Source organism: Artemia franciscana, chromosome 12, assembly GCF_032884065.1.
Source record: "Artemia franciscana chromosome 12, ASM3288406v1, whole genome shotgun sequence".
In the NCBI taxonomy this organism is placed as follows: domain Eukaryota; kingdom Metazoa; phylum Arthropoda; class Branchiopoda; order Anostraca; family Artemiidae; genus Artemia; species Artemia franciscana.
Genome location: NC_088874.1, coordinates 25,959,553 through 25,975,740, shown reverse-complemented (window position 1 = coordinate 25,975,740; position 16,188 = coordinate 25,959,553). Strand labels below are relative to the sequence as shown.

The 16,188-nt window shown below is 36.6% G+C and overlaps 1 protein-coding gene across 1 annotated transcript; it reads right to left on the bottom strand.

The window, feature by feature from the left end:
- Positions 1–3,726: 3,726 nt before the first annotated feature.
- On the bottom strand, positions 3,727–14,743 carry LOC136034161 (uncharacterized). The gene is made up of 3 exons (XM_065715343.1): positions 13,755–14,743; positions 5,236–5,584; positions 3,727–4,190 (listed from the first exon to the last, which is right to left on the bottom strand). The coding sequence occupies exons 1-3, from the start codon at positions 13,758–13,760 to the stop codon at positions 3,727–3,729; spliced, it is 819 nt and encodes a 272-aa protein (XP_065571415.1). The 5' UTR covers positions 13,761–14,743.
- Positions 14,744–16,188: the final 1,445 nt, after the last annotated feature.

Sequence of the window (16,188 nt, the reverse complement as noted above, 5' to 3'; positions counted from 1 at the left end):
CTCTGCGGTATTGTTGGTTATCCCGGAGACTGGATTTAATCAGGGATCTGGGAAACGATGAAGGCACAGTCATACTTCAACATGTCCGATTCCAAATTAACTTGAAAATAGCTAAGTGCTGGGATGGACCATTTCACGAGCCTTTCAGTTCTTATCTGGTTGTACTCATCTATGTTTTTTGATCTTAGCAACAGAAGAATATCGTCTTCAATTACCCTGATGTCTCCTTTAGGTGCACCCATTTTTTGAAGTGCATGTTTAGCATTGATTCGGTAGTATAGCCAGCAATGAGCAGGCTGAATAAGAGGAAATATTTTTTTTCTCGCAGCCTCTATACCCTTTTCTCTATCACTCACAAAAGCATTTTGGGGTGAATTGATGCTTGGTGCTTTCTTCATAAGAACCATAAACAGCTCTTCGTGCGAATCAGCTGATCTATTTTTGTGAAGTAAAAATGCAATTGGAATGGTAGGTGTTGTTCCTTTATGGTCGAAGTCAGGATGTCGGAATGTCAGTGCTGAAACCCAGTAATTTCCAATGTTTTATTTTATATCATAATAGAACACTATGGGGATACCATGTTTTACGAAATATATAACTTCTAAGATTGCAAACTCTGATACACAGGTGACAGCTGCTTCTCCTTGCCCAAAATGTTTTTTATCACAACAAAGTCAGTTTCTATCATAAGATATCGTATCATGTTACATGCGTCTTTGGATATCATGCTTTTTCTGGCGAAGGAAAAGGTGTCGTTTACCTGCCTCTGACTTCTTTGAAGATTTGTCTGCAGCTCATTGACTGTCTTACTAAACTCCCCATGAAAATGTTCTCGGGTCGTCATTATTGTGGTCTTTGCTGTTTTTTTGCTCTTATTAATACAGAATTCTCAGAAGGCACAAAAGGGGTGGTTTTTACTCCTTCTTTCTTTTTATGGTTTCCATGGGGGTCAGAAATTGATTTTCTGTCACAAGTACCAACATAATGAATAACCGTATATAGGCAGTGCTCAAGTGGACAGTTGAATACACATGGCTCATATCGAAAGATATATCTCTTTAAATCAACCGTCTTGCCTTCAATCAGCCGTTGATTAACTCTCTTTCTGAAGTTTGGATGAACAGAGGGTACAGTTACCGAGTGTCCCCCACTAGTACTGCTATAACAGTAACCATCGGCCTTGTAGTCTTGTATGCGTTCAATATTATCTAAATATGCTAAAAAAAATACTACCTGCAGCAGGATAAGACGAAATAGTGTTTTTGCACAATTTAAACCTTGATATAGCAGTTTCGGGAGCGGTCTTCAAGATTATGGCAGCCTCAGTAGATTTAAGTGCCGATTTCTTGGTTTCGTAAACATTTAGATCCACTGGATTACAAAGTGATGTGCCACGTGTTTCCTGAATAATACTTGGTCGATCCTTTTGAAAATTTTGTACTTTTTTGGACAAACTACTATATTTCTTGGTTTCGTTAAGATGTGGGTCCACTGGATTACGAAGTGATGTGCCATGATTTACCTGAATAACACTTGGTCGATCCTTTTGAAAATCTTCTTCTTTTTTTGACAAAAAAGAAACATTCAAAAAAGACTTATTAAGAGCCGATTAATTTTTTTTTCAGACTGTGTACTATAAATCTGTGCTTCGTAAGAGTCCAGGTCTTTGTCTTTACATAATTCATTGGCTGCTTATACCGTTTTGTTAACGTTACTTCTTTGTTGTGGGGTCATTTTATCATCATTTTCATTCTAGACGTTATTAACCTGGAACTCATTTTCTTCTTCCAGCTTAAAATATTTCAGCATACTCTCTTGGGTGTCAACCTTCTCCATATCCTTGCACTCCTTAATTTCCATGCACTCTTTGAACTTCATGCCCAGCTTATCATTTTCAAAATTCCCTTCGATATTAATCTTTTCTAACACCTTTGCTTCAAAGTGCGTTTGGAAACCATCCTCGTTGATTTCATCTCCCTGTTGTCCACCTTCTTCAGTGGATTCGCAAATAGTACTTACCATTTCGTACTCATATTCTCTCGAATACTCCTGGTTACTTCTTTGAACCTTGATTTTTTCTTGTATTTCTTTGTATTTGTTAACGAACTTTTTGCCACGAGCCTCTTTTCCTCGTTTTTTACCCGTCATCGAATGAAAACTTATAAGTGAAACTAAAGAAAGATATTTGATTGTGTCTGAAACTATATCTATAATTCTTTTAAAGGGGATCCAAATTTAAATGAGTAAACCATTACTCGAAATTACTTGGATGTCAAATCCCGCTAAAAAAGGGGGGCTAAAACTGCTTCTCTTTCAATGGCTTACTAAAGTCTCCTTACATATATCTCACAGCTTACCAATAGGACCTAATGTCTTTGTAAATTTGAATTCGGAAAACAATCGTCAAGTGCTATAAGGCACCCAAAAGCTCACGTATGATACGTGCAAAAATTGTCCGAAAAAGATATAGAGTTAGTCTATTTTAAATTATTTTTTGAAATAATATTGTATTATGTTCGAAGCAGCATTGTTTGTTCGCTTTAAGTTTGGAAAAATAATTAGAAATTGCATCAAAGTCGAAGTTGAAATAATTTCTGCATTCCAAGTGGTATAAATCTTGGACTAAGAACTTAAGCAAGAATTTTCCCCAAAATGTTGAAATATCTATTTGAGCCGCTGTCAGAGAACAAGATAACTTTGTCTATTTGAGACTCAGCTCTTTCAATCTAACATTAGTTTGAGTCAGAAATACCTCTGGTGTAAGACCTCGTTGATGGAGATCTAAATTCGACAAGCCCCTGACGACTCTGTGCATCAGGATAAATATAATGAAATTTTACAAATGTTATTGGAAGCTTGGTTCAGAGGAAAATCTACTAATGCTTCATTTTCCTTTAAAAAAGAGATAGTGACTCACATCAAAAGGGTCCGTTGGTTTGCAATGCCCGAGGGAGCAGCAAAAGCATTAAATTTTTCGAATAAACACTCGATGTTCTGAAGAACGTGGGTAATAACAGTTTTCATCCAAACACTGATTCTTAGTTTTTAAAATTTTACCAATTCTTTTAAATTCAGGATAAACGTCATTTTCATCATGTTATTAAATAGAAAAAAAGTTTTTTTTTAACTGCAAGCAAGGAGCGACATTAAAACTTATAACGAACAGAAGTTATTTTGTGTATGAAAGGTGCTGTACCCTCCTCGATGCATCGCTCTTTACGCTACAGTTTGACTCTTTCTCACAACTCTACTTTTTAAAACAATAAAAAGCTTTAGCGTAAAGTGTGATGCATTGAGTAGGGGACAACCCCTTTCAATACGGAATAATATCTGTTCGTTTTGTCTTAATGTCACTCCTAACTTGCAGTTAAAAACTTTTTTTATTTAATTTTGAATGTTTTTGAATTAATGCACGTTTTGATTTTGGTTCACCGCACATGAATAATTAAAACCTAAGACGAAAATTTATTGGACGATTTCCTTTTGAACTACAATAAAACAAAAGCCCAAGTCTTTCTAGGAATGGTATTTCCATATGAAATGGTTGTGAAAAAAAAAGTATTTTGAAAATAATATGTTTTTCTACTTGAAATTAGTAATTTTCTGGTTAGCGCTTGTCTATATCCAGCTTTCCTGTTTTCCGATTGTTATATAGCCTAATAGCATAGGTGGTTTCAAAGGTATTAGATAGTACCCGGTTTCGAATATTTTGTTTATAAGAATAACTTAAATACTTACATTGGGATTCATTGATACTATCTGTCCGTTGATGAAGACTCCTGCTTCATCTCGGACTATGGTTGGATTCGGAATCCTTATAACTTGACGTTGAGGCAGGGCGGGGTGGCGTCCCAGGCTGATTAATTTTGTCGGAACGATAAGTGATGGAACCAGGTTTGTGCTATTCCTGAAGATATTGATATTGGCGTTGACGATTGCATATCTTTCAAGGATTGAAACGTCATATTTTTTATCTGGTTTCTCCCAAACCATCATTTGTGCCACTGTTGTCAGGTCGTCACTGGCTATTGTTAGTTTTGTTGTCGGCCGGTTGCTGGCTGTTGGTTGCAACCTTTCGATCTTCAATAGCAAACCAACGAAACTAATAAGTTTGTTGGCATTTTCGGCGTTGGATGCGTATTGTAGATCGTGCATATTTGGAAGTTGCAGTACTGGTAGACTCTCTGCAACTGGGGAAATATGAAGTTACAAATACGATAATTGCGGATATACTTGACCCCTCCCCCCTAACCGATAAACTGAGATCATACACCCCTCTTAGGTCACCAAAAGCTCCTGATTGATAAGCTCGAAGTATTGGCACCATTAAAGTGTTCAAACGCAGATGTAAACCAATTTTAGGAATCTTGTTAAAGCTTAAATTATACCGTTTGGGGCGGAGGAGGGTTGGTTGGACAACGTTGATATCTAGGGAATATTGGCATTGGTTGGGGCTTATTGGGGGAGGGGGAAATCATAATCGTGCCGCGATAATTATTCAACAAAATTACATTACTGCTATATAGATAGAACTAAAGATTTCTGGAATTTGCAAAATTTACAAGATCGTTTTCGTATTAATTTGTTAAAATCAGAACTATAAAATTTTTTTCAGTGAGCGGCATTAACGGTTCCAGATATTCACAAAGACTAAACAGTGTCGTTCAATGTAAAATTTAAGCAAGTGGGAAAATCAATCAAAACTAAAGACATCGAAAACAGAAGCTGTACCAGATAATCATTAGTATCGTCCAAAATAGAAAAAGATAACGTTAAGGCCTAGCTGAAGTCCAAGCATTCTACTCCCTAGTCAATTCTTTTTCTGGGACGGCAACTCAGTCAAAGACAAAGTTATCAGTTTTCTTCGTCGCTTCAGCTAAACACACATGAAAAGGTTGAACTTAAGGGGTTTCTTACTCAAAATTATGATTAGTTTTTTATTGTTTTAAAAAGTAGAGTTGTGAGAAAGAGTCAAACTTTAGCGTGAAGAGCCAGGTGTCGAGGAGGGGACAACCCCTTTCATATACGGAATAATTTCTGTTCGTTTTAAGTTTTAATATCGATCTTTACTTGCATTTGAAAAAAATCCACTCAATTGGACTATATATCTGGGCTTTTTCTACAATTAGTGATGACTTGATGCCCAGAACTATTTCATTTTAATTCAAAATGGAAGTTTTTTATGTTTAATTTGCATTTAAAGCCAATGTATGGATATTTGTTATGTATATTTACCTTCATTTCGTGTCTCCACCGTTGATTTGCTCGTTATTACGAATTCCGGGATCCCACTCATCGTCATCCCGGGTTGAAAAGTTGCGTTTTTGATTTTTATATTTTGCTTTTGTTCTAAGCGCAGGATGCCAAAATCAAATGTTTTAGGAAATACAACGAAGAGCAGCCCGCCAGTTTGGTCTACACACAATAGATATATTTTGCTTCCATGGCTTCCTCCTTTTTCTAACATGACTGCCTCAACATCATAAGCTTTGTCTGGTATTTTGTCCGCTGCCACAGACTTCACCGGCCTTTTTGCTGTTGACCGCCTGATCTCTTCTAGCTTACGTTTTAAGGGAGTGGTCATCTATAACGAAAACAAGATCTTTATAGTCGTCTTAAATTTCATTATTTGTATGAACCACTTGAAATCGGTCCTTTTATCTTGGGTTGCAGCATATTATATCTAAATTTCTAAGAATCAATAGATTGATTTAAAAGTAAAATCAAAGGCTTAATGCCAAGCGGCTTTGGCTCCATTTGAAAATGTAAAAACAAATAGAGGGACAATGAATAGTGAATCCAGCTCAGACCTTCGTCTTTTTCTGTTTGCCCGGGACCTGGAAGAAAACTAAATACAGGAGAATTAAAACGTATTAGTGAAGCGATTTATTACAGTGATCAGGTGTCTCCATCGTTTCAAATTTTTTTGTCGAATAATTAATTCATAGGGAACAGATTAAAACGGGCAAATCACAGAAAATCCAGGCAGGATTTCCAGCTTGAGAGCACCGTACCCGGATTGTGTATTCAGTATGGAAAAATTGCAAAATCACTATGACTAAAACGGTTGTAAAATCAAAGTATTTAGCAACGTAGAACGTAGAAATAACAATAAGAGCAATTTTCAACTTTCTCTGAACAGAAGACGAACTAACACTTTTCTTACTGTAGATCTGTATAGCACAAGAATTCGTATGTACTTTAAGGTCTCTTTTTCAAGCATTTTTAATCAATTAATTGCAAGTTAAAAGTCATGTTTTTCTGCCCTTCTTCCTTTTATTCAAGCCATTGTAAAAAAAATAAAAATAATAATAATAACAAGAACAACAAGAGTCTTTCTGGTAGTTTGCATTTAATTATACTTTTAAACAAATTTAATTAACTTTGTTTCTTTACACTTAATCATCATACGTTTGAAGTACCGCTAGGTCATACTCTCAGGACTGGTTCTTGAGAAAATCCATGTTTTTCTCAAGGTTATCGACATACTCTTTGACTTCATCTATCCTTTGGATGATATCACGTTTAAGCTCCTCTACCGATCCTTTTACTATGTCCGTGATAGCCGAAACACTTGGGACATGGGATGTTATAAGGCTCGAGATTTCTAGTAATGAAAGGGGGTCTGCTGATGTACCAGATTGCTTGCAAACCGGCCAGTACCTCTGTATATCTCCTACGGTTGACATCTTTGTAAAGAGTTCATACCCTGGGATGCATATGTTTATGCACTCTATACACTAACCATTTTTCACATCCATCGCGTAATACAGCCTTAGATTCTGGCTCAAGACATTGTTTGCAGCCTGTGCAGAAATCTAGAGATTTTTTGGACTGGATAATTTCTGTTAGCGGTCTCGTTTAGGACCCATGCTTGTTCGCACAACTTTTCGGATTCATGCACTTGTCGGTATTTTCTTTATTTCTTATTCTGTGGCCGGCGTAAAAAGGATCGCAGCGGGAATGAAAACGCAGCACGAATGAAAACGCAGGGTGAATGAAAACGCAGCGCAAAATTAAAAATTAATCGCCGTCTTTGAATGGTTACTGGATTGGACCCGTGGGAAATGCAGATACCCGAATCGCCTATCCCCAGCAGTTTAAGGACAGATGTCCAGCCGGTACCACTACGGCCCTTCGTGTTCGTTATTGCTCTCTTCTGCACGTGTTTCTCCAAATGAAGAAGATGAATGACTCAGTTTACGTAATCTGTGGATTTTTGGAAAAAAAACAAATACCTTGCAATAGGACACTGGCAACACTTTAAAATTAAAGTGAAGAACAAGAAGATGCATATCTCCCAAGAGAATTGAAAATGGATTAATTGACCTAGAAGTCTGAATATGTAAAGTTCAAAATCTGTGGTAGGTCGCTTAAATTAACACTTGGGGTACCACAAGATTAGGAATAATGCAAATAATAAGGAAAAAACAGTTTTGTCTCTGCTTGTTATATATTTATCCAGGGGTCAAATTTATGCAGCCACATGGGTTTGTTGTTATTATTTTCAGACATAGTCCTATAAAATAACCGTGTACACTAGAATCGATCGTTTAAACTTAACGAACATATCCCAATGGCTTTTCTTCTGATGACTTGACAATCGACAACAGAAAAAGGATGTTTCCAATTTTGTTTTGGAAGTTTTTCGTTTTAAAAGTGTGATATAGGATGTTCGGTTGGGCACTTTCGTAGTTTAACTTGTCTGTGTCAGCTTTGTTGGTGTTTGAAAGATTATTTGGAAGACGCTGTTTAGTTCCAATGTATCCTGTTTTATCTTGTCAGTGTTAGCTTAGTTGGTATTTTTAAGTGTTCTTTGAAAGTTTTTCGATTATAAAGAATGATTTAGGATGTTCAGTTGTTCTCTTTCGTAGTTTAGTTTTTCTTTGTCAGCTTTGTTGGTGTTTCAAAGAGAAAAAATTTCAGAAGAATTAGTTTAGTTAGCTCAGATCTTGTTGTCTAGTCTAGAGTGTAGTTCTCCTTAGACACAGCAGAGTTGACAGAAGTTCCTGCTAGATTCTGCTTCGCACTCACTACAGGCAACTGCTTTACAGTTTTTACATATGAGCTGCATGTTTTCCGGTATCTGTTCTCGACAGTTATAACAACTGGCCATTCTGTTCTTTATTAAAAAAGATTCAAGTACTTGGATAGCCAATTCTTTTCTATATTTATTCATTAGTTCCACAGACTTCATATTTGCCATTTCAGTATCATCGTTATATAATTCTATGACTTTCTGATTGGATACTGTGGATCTTCCCTTTGACCGCTTATACTTAGAAGGTGATGGAAGATAAACTGACAGTGCACTTCCTAAATAGGTTATCCCATTTGCGTAGTCTTGAGCATATTTGACAACAAAAAGCCCACAGCTTGACGAATCTACCTGTGGAGTAATTCCACACGACCCAAGTTCAAGTTCTGTGTAGCGTTTATCAACCCCATCCATGAGATATTTTAGGTTGAAAAGAAGTTGCCTACCTTGAGTACGGTTTAATGGCTTCAAACTATTAAGAATATAGAAAGTTCTCCTGGAGAAATCACATATTCCCAAAATGAAATGATTCTTGCGCTCCCTATCTGATATATCACGCATATTGACACACAATGGAACAAACAGAACACTGCAATCATGTGAAACATCACTAAATCTTTCTCTGGGCTTTTCTGGGTACGACTTCAAAGCATCAATATTTGTCAAATTGAAAGTAGAATAAATATCGATAGTTCTTGCTGACACACAGCTAGAAGTAACAAGATTCACGAGGTAGGACACCATTTCAGTTTTGAGCCAAGTTTCAGGCCTCAGCAGTGATTCAAGGTCTTCAAAGAAAAACGTAAACACGTCTGTGTCCCTTAAGGGAAAATTAGTAGCTCTCCACCAAACTAGTTTCGCTGCGTTTTCTACGACAGCAGAATGGGTAGATTCTTCAACTGGGTAGATTCTTCAATGGGTAGATATTCAAGAATATCGTCTTCAACTACCCTTATGTCTCCCTTAGGTGCACCCATTTTTTGAAGTGCATGTTTAGCATTGATTCGGTAGTGTAGCCAGCAATGAGCAGGCTGAATAAGAGGAAATATTTTTTTTCTCGCAGCCTCTATACCCTTTTCTCTATCACTCACAAAAGCATTTTGGGGTGAATTGATGCTTGGTGCTTTCTTCATAAGAACCATAAACAGCTCTTCGTGCGAATCAGCTAATCTATTTGTGTGAAGTAAAAATGCAATTGGAATGATAGGTGTTGTTCCTTTATGGTCGAAGTCAGGATGTCGGAATGTCAGTGCTGAAACCCAGTAATTTCCAATGTTATATTTTGTATCATAATAGAACACTATGGGGATACCATGTTTTACGAAATATATAACTTCTAAGATTGCAAACTCTGATACACAGGTGACAGCTGCTTCTCCTTGCCCAAAATGTTTTTTATCACAGCAAAATCAGTTTCTATCATAAGATATCGTATCATGTTACATGCGTCTTTGGATATCATCCTTTTTCTGGCCAAGGAAAAGGTGTCGTTTACCTGCCTCTGACTTCTTTGAAGATTTGTCTACAGCTCATTCACTGTCTTACTAAACTCCCCATGAAAATGTTCTCGGGTCGTCATTATTGTGGTCTTTGCTGTTTTTTTTTGCTCTTATTAATACAGAATTCTCAGAAGGCACAAAAGGGGTGGTTTTTACTCCTTCTTTCTCTTTAGGGTTTCCATGGGGGTAAGAAATTGATTTTCTGTCACAAGTACCAACATACTGAATAACCGTATATAAGCAGTGCTCAAGTGGACAGTTGAATACACATGGCTCATATCGAAAGATATATCTCTTTAAATCAACCGTCTTGCCTTCAATCAGCCGTTGATTAACTTTCTTTCTGAAGTTTGGATGAACAGAGGGTACAGTTACCGAGTGTCCCCCACTAGTACTGCTATAACAGTAACCATCGGCCTTGTAGTCTTGTATGCGTTCAATATTATCTGAATATACTAAAAAAATACTACCTGCAGCAGGATAGGACGGAATATTGTTTTTGCACAATTTAAACCTTGATATAGCAGTTTCGTGAGCGGTCTTCAAGATTATGGCAGCCTCAGTAGATTTAAGTGCCGATTTCTTGGTTTCGTAAACATGTAGATCCACTGGATTACAAAGTGATGTGCCACGTGTTTCCTGAATACTACTTGGTCGCTCCTTTTGAACATTTTGTAATTTTTTGGACAAACTGCTATATTTCTTGGTTTCGTTAAGATGTGGGTCCACTGGATTACGAAGTGATGTGCCATGATTTACCTGAATAACACTTGGTCGATCCTTTTGAAAATCTTCTTTTTTTTGGACAAAAAAGAAACATTCAAAAAAGACTTATTAAAAGCCGATTAATTTTTTTCAGACTGTGTTTTATAAATCTGCGCTTCGTAAGAGTCCAGGTCTTTGTCTTTACATAATTCATTGGCTGCGTATACCGTTTTGTTAAGGTTACTTCTTTGTTGTGGGGTCATTTTATCATCGTTTTCATTCTAGACGTCATTAACCTGGAACTCATTTTCTTCTTCCAGCTCAAAATATTCCAGCATGCTCTCTTGGAGGTCAACCTTTTCCATATCCTTGCACACCTTAATTTCCATGCACTCTTTGAACTACATGCCCAGCGTATCATTTTCAAAATTCCCTTCGATATTAATCTTTTCTAACACTTTTGCTTCAAAGTGCGTTTGGAAACCATCCTCGTTGATTTCATCTCCCTGTTGTCCACCTTCTTCAGTGGACTCGCAAATAGTACTTACCATTTCGTACTCATATTCTCTCGAATACTCCTGGTTACTTCTTTGAACCTTGATTTGTTCTTGTATTTCTTTGTATTTGTTAACGAACTTTTTGCCACGAGCCTCTTTTCCTTGTTTTTTTACCCATCATCGAAAGAAAACTTATAAGTGAAACTAAAAAGAAAGATATTTGATTGTATCGGAAACTATATCCACAATTCTTTTAAAGGGGATCCAAAGTTAAATGAGTAAACCATTACTGGAAATTACTTGGATGTCAAATCCCGCTAAAAAGGGGGGGCTAAAACTGCTTCTCTTTCAATGGCTTACTAAAGTCTCCTTACATATATATAACAGCTTACCAATAGGACCTAATGTCTTTGTAAATTCGTAAAACAATCGTCAAGTGCTAGAAGGCACCTAAAAGCTCACGTATGATACGTGCAAAAATTGTCCGAAAAAGATATAGAGTTAGTCTTTTTTAAATTATTTTTCGAAATAATATTGTATTATGTACGAAGCAGCATTGTTTGTTCGCTTTAAGTTTGGAAAAATAATTAGAAATTGCACGAATGATGCACAGAGACGACTTTGTGCATCAGGATAAATATAATGAAATTTTACAAATGTTATTGGAAGCTTGGTTCAGAGGAAATTCTGCTAATGCTTCATTTTCCTTTAAAAAAGAGATAGTGACTCACATCAAAAGGGTCCGTCGGTTTGCAATGCCCGAGGGAGCAGCAAAAGCATTGAATTTTTCGAATAAACACTCGATGTTCTAAAGAACGTGGGCAATAACAGTTTTCATCCAAACACTGATTCTTAGTTTTTAAAATTTTACCAATTCTTTTAAATTGAGGATAAATGTCATTTTCATCATGTTATTAAATAGAAAAAAAAGTTTTTTTTTAACTGCAAGCAAGGAGCGACATTAAAACTTATAACGAACAGAAGTTATTTTGTGTATGAAAGGTGCTGTTCCCTCCTCGATGCATCGCTCTTTACGCTACAGTTTGACTCTTTCTCACAACTCTACTTTTTAAAACAATAAAAAGCTTTAGCGTAAAGTGTGATGCATTGAGTAGGGGAAAACCCCTTTCCTGTCTTAATGTCACTCCTTACTTGCAGTTAAAAACTTTTTTTAATTAATTTTTGAATTAATGCACGTTTTGATTTTGGTTCACCGCACATGAATAATTAAAACCTAAGACGAACATTTATTGGACGATTTCCTTTTGAACTACAATAAAACAAAAGCCCAAGTCTTTCTAGGAATGGTATTTCCATATGGAATGGTTGTGAAAAAAAAGTATTTTGAAAATAATATGTTTTTCTACTTGAAATTAGCAATTTTCTGTTTAGCGCTTGTCTATATCCAGCTTTCCTGTTTTCCGATTATTATATAGCCTTATAGCATAGGTGGTTTCAAAGGTATTAGATAGTACCAGATTTCGAATATTTTGTTTATAAGAATAACTTAAATACTTACATTGGGATTTATTGATACTATCTGTCCGTTGATGAAGACTCCTTCTTCATCTCGGACTATGGTTGGATTCGGAATCCTTATAACTTGACGTTGAGGCAGGGCGGGGTGGCGTCCCAGGCTGATTAATTTTGTCGGAACGATAAGTGATGGAACCAGGTTTGTGCTATTCCTGAAGATATTGATATTGGCGTTGACGATTGCATATCTTTCAAGGATTGAAACGTCATATTTTTTATCTGGTTTCTCCCAAACCATCATTTGTGCCACTGTTGTCAGGTCGTCACTGGCTATTGTTAGTTTTGTTGTCGGCCGGTTGCTGGCTGTTGGTTGCAACCTTTCGATCTTCAATAGTAAACCAACGAAACTAATAAGTTTGTTGGCATTTTCGGCGTTGGATGCGTATTGTAGATCGTGCAGATTTGGAAATTGCAGTACTGGTAGACTCTCTGAGACTGGGGAAATAGGAAGTTACAAATACGATAATTGCGGATATACTTGACCCCTCCCCCCTAACCGATAAACTGAGATCATACACCCCTCGTCGGTCACCAAAAGCTCCTGATTGATAAGCCCGAAGTATTGGCACCATTAAAATGTTCAAACGCAGATGTAAACCAATTTTAGGAATCTTATTAAAGCTTAAAATATACCGTTTGGGGCGGAGGAGGGTTGGTTGGACAACGTTGATATCTAGGGAATATTGGCATTGGTTGGGGTTTAGAGGGGGAGGGGGAAATCATAATCGTGCCGCGATAATTACTCAGCAAAATTACATTACTGCTATTTAGATAGAACTAAAGATTTCTGAAATTTGCAACATTTACAATATCATTTTCGTATTAATTTGTTAAAATCAGAACTATAACATTTTTTTCAGTGCGCGGCATTAACGGTTCCAGATATTCACAAAGACTAAACAGTGTCGTTCAATGTAAAATTTAAGCAAGTGGGAAAATCAATCAAAACTAAAGACATCGAAAACAGAAGCTGTACCAGATAATCATTAGTATCGTCCAAAATAGAAAAAGATAACGTTAAGGCCTAGCTGAAGTCCAAGCATTCTACTCCCTAGTCAATTCTTTTTCTGGGATGGCAACTCGGTCAAAGACAAAGTTATCAGTTTTCTTCGTCGCTTCAGCTAAACACACATGAAAAGGTTGAACTTAAGGGGTTTCTTACTCAAAATTATGATTAGTTTTCTATTGTTTTAAAAAGTAGAGTTGTGAGAAAGAGTCAAACTTTAGCGTAAAGAGCCAGGCGTCGAGGAGGGGACAACCCCTTTCATATACGGAATATTTCTGTTCGTTTTAAGTTTTAATGTCGATCCTTACTTGCATTTGAAAAAAACCCACTCAATTGGACTATATATATGGGCTTTTTCTACAATTAGTCATGACTTGATGCCCACAACTATTTCATTTTAATTCAAAATGGAATTTTTTTATGTTTAATTTGCATTTAAAGCCAATGTATGGATATTTGTTATGTATATTTACCTTCATTTCGTGTCTCCACCGTTGATTTGCTCGTTATTACGAATTCCGGGATCCCACTCATCGTCATCCCGGGTTGAAAAGTTGCGTTTTTGGTTTTTATATTTTGCTTTTATTCTAAGCGCAGGATGCCAAAATCAAATGTTTTAGGAAATACAACGAAGAGCAGCCCGCCAGTTTGGTCTACACACAATAGATATATTTTGCTTCCATGGCTTCCTCTTTTTTCTAACATGACTGCCTCAACATCATAAGCTTTGTCTGGTATTTTGTCCGCTGCCACAGACTTCACCGTCCTTTTTGCTGTTGACCGCCTGATCTCTTCTAGCTTACGTTTTAAGGGAGTGGTCATCTGTAACGAAAACAAGATCTTTATAGTCGTCTAAAATTTCATTATTTGTATGAACCACTTGAAATCGGTCCTTTTATCTTGGGTTGCAGCATATTATATCTAAATTTCTAAGAATCAATAGATTGATTTAAAAGTAAAATCAAAGGCTTAATGCCAAGCGGCTTTGGTTCCATTTGAAAATGTAAAAACAAATAGAGGTGGGGGATATATATTTAAATTAAACTACAAAGAAATGTCTGAGTCACGGTATTGGAATGGTCAGTTTAGGGAGAACAAGGAATAGTGAATCCAGCTCAGACCTTCGTCTTTTTCTGTTTGCCCGGAACCTGGAAGAAAACTAAATACAGGAGAAATAAAACGTATTAGTGAAGCGATTTATTACAGTGATCAGGTGTCTCCATCGTTTCAAATTTTTTTTGTCGAATAATTAATTCATAGGGAACAGATTAAAACGGGCAAATCACAGAAAATCCAGGCAGGATTTCCAGCTTGAGAGCACCGTACCCGGATTGTGTATTCAGTATGGAAAAATTGCAAAATCACTATGACTAAAACGGTTGTAAAATCAAAGTATTTAGCAATGTAGGACGAAGAAATAACAATAAGAGCAATTTTCAACTTTCTCTGAACAGAAGACGAACTAACACACTTCTTACTGTAGATCTGTATAGCACAAGAATTCGTATGTACTTTAAGGTCTCTTTTTCAAGCATTTTTAATCAATTAATTGCAAGTTAAAAGTAATGTTTTTCTGCCCTTCTTCCTTTTATTCAAGCCATTGTAAAAAAAATAAATAATAATAACAAGAATAACAAGAGTCTTTCTGGTAGTTTGCATTTAATTATACTTTTAAACAAATTTAATTAACTTTGTTTCTTTGCACTTAATCATCATACGTTTGAAGTACCGCTAGGTTATACTCTCAGGACTGGTTCTTGAGAAAAACCATGTTTTTCTCAAGGTTATCGACACACTCTTTGACTTCATCTATCCTTTCGATGATATCACGTTTAAGCTCCTCTACCGCTCCTTTTACTATGTCCGTGATAGCCGAAGCACTTGGGACATGGGATGTTATAAGGCTCGAGATTTCTACTAATGAAAGGGGGTCTGCTGATGTACCAGATTGCAAAATCAAATGTTTTAGGAAATACAACGAAGAGCAGCCCGCCAGTTTGGTCTACACACAATAGATATATTTTGCTTCCATGGCTTCCTCTTTTTTCTAACATTAAAAAATATTAAAACATTAAAAATATTGTATTATGTAGAAGCAGCATTGTTTGTTCGCTTTAAGTTTGGAAAAATAATTAGAAATTGCATCAAAGTCGAAGTTGAAATAATTTCTGGCAAGGAGACGGAATATTCATTTTGAAGCTACCCCGTCTACAATTCCAACATCAATTTGTCATGGTTATGGGTTTACAGGTCCCATAAATGATTTGTATGACGAGGCAAAAGAAGTGATCAAGCTTTTAAAAAGGCTTTTTGGAAGTGGTCGAATCTACCCATTCTGCTGTCGTAGAAAACGCAGCGAAACTAGTTTGATGGAGAGCTACTAATTTTCCCTTAAGGGACACAGACGTGTTTACGTTTTTCTTTGAAGACCTTGAATCACTGCTGAGGCCTGAAACTTGGCTCAAAACTGAAATGGTGTCCTACCTCGTGAATCTTGTTACTTCTAGCTGTGTGTAAAATCAAAGTATTTAGCAACGTAGGACGAAGAAATAACAATAAGAGCAATTTTCAACTTTCTCTGAACAGAAATTTAATTAACTTTGTTTCTTTGCACTTAATCATCATACGTTTGAAGTACCGCTAGGTTACTCTCAGGACTGGTTCTTGAGAAAAACCATGTTTTTCTCAAGGTTATCGACACGCTTTGACTTCATCTATCCTTTCGATGATATCACGTTTAAGCTCCTCTACCGCTCCTTTTACTATGTCCGTGATAGCCGAAGCACTTGGGACATTGGATGTTATAAGGCTCGAGATTTCTACTAATGAAAGGGGGTCTGCTGATGTACCAGATTGCTTGCAAACCGGCCAGTACCTCTGTATATCTCCTACGGTTGACATCTTTGT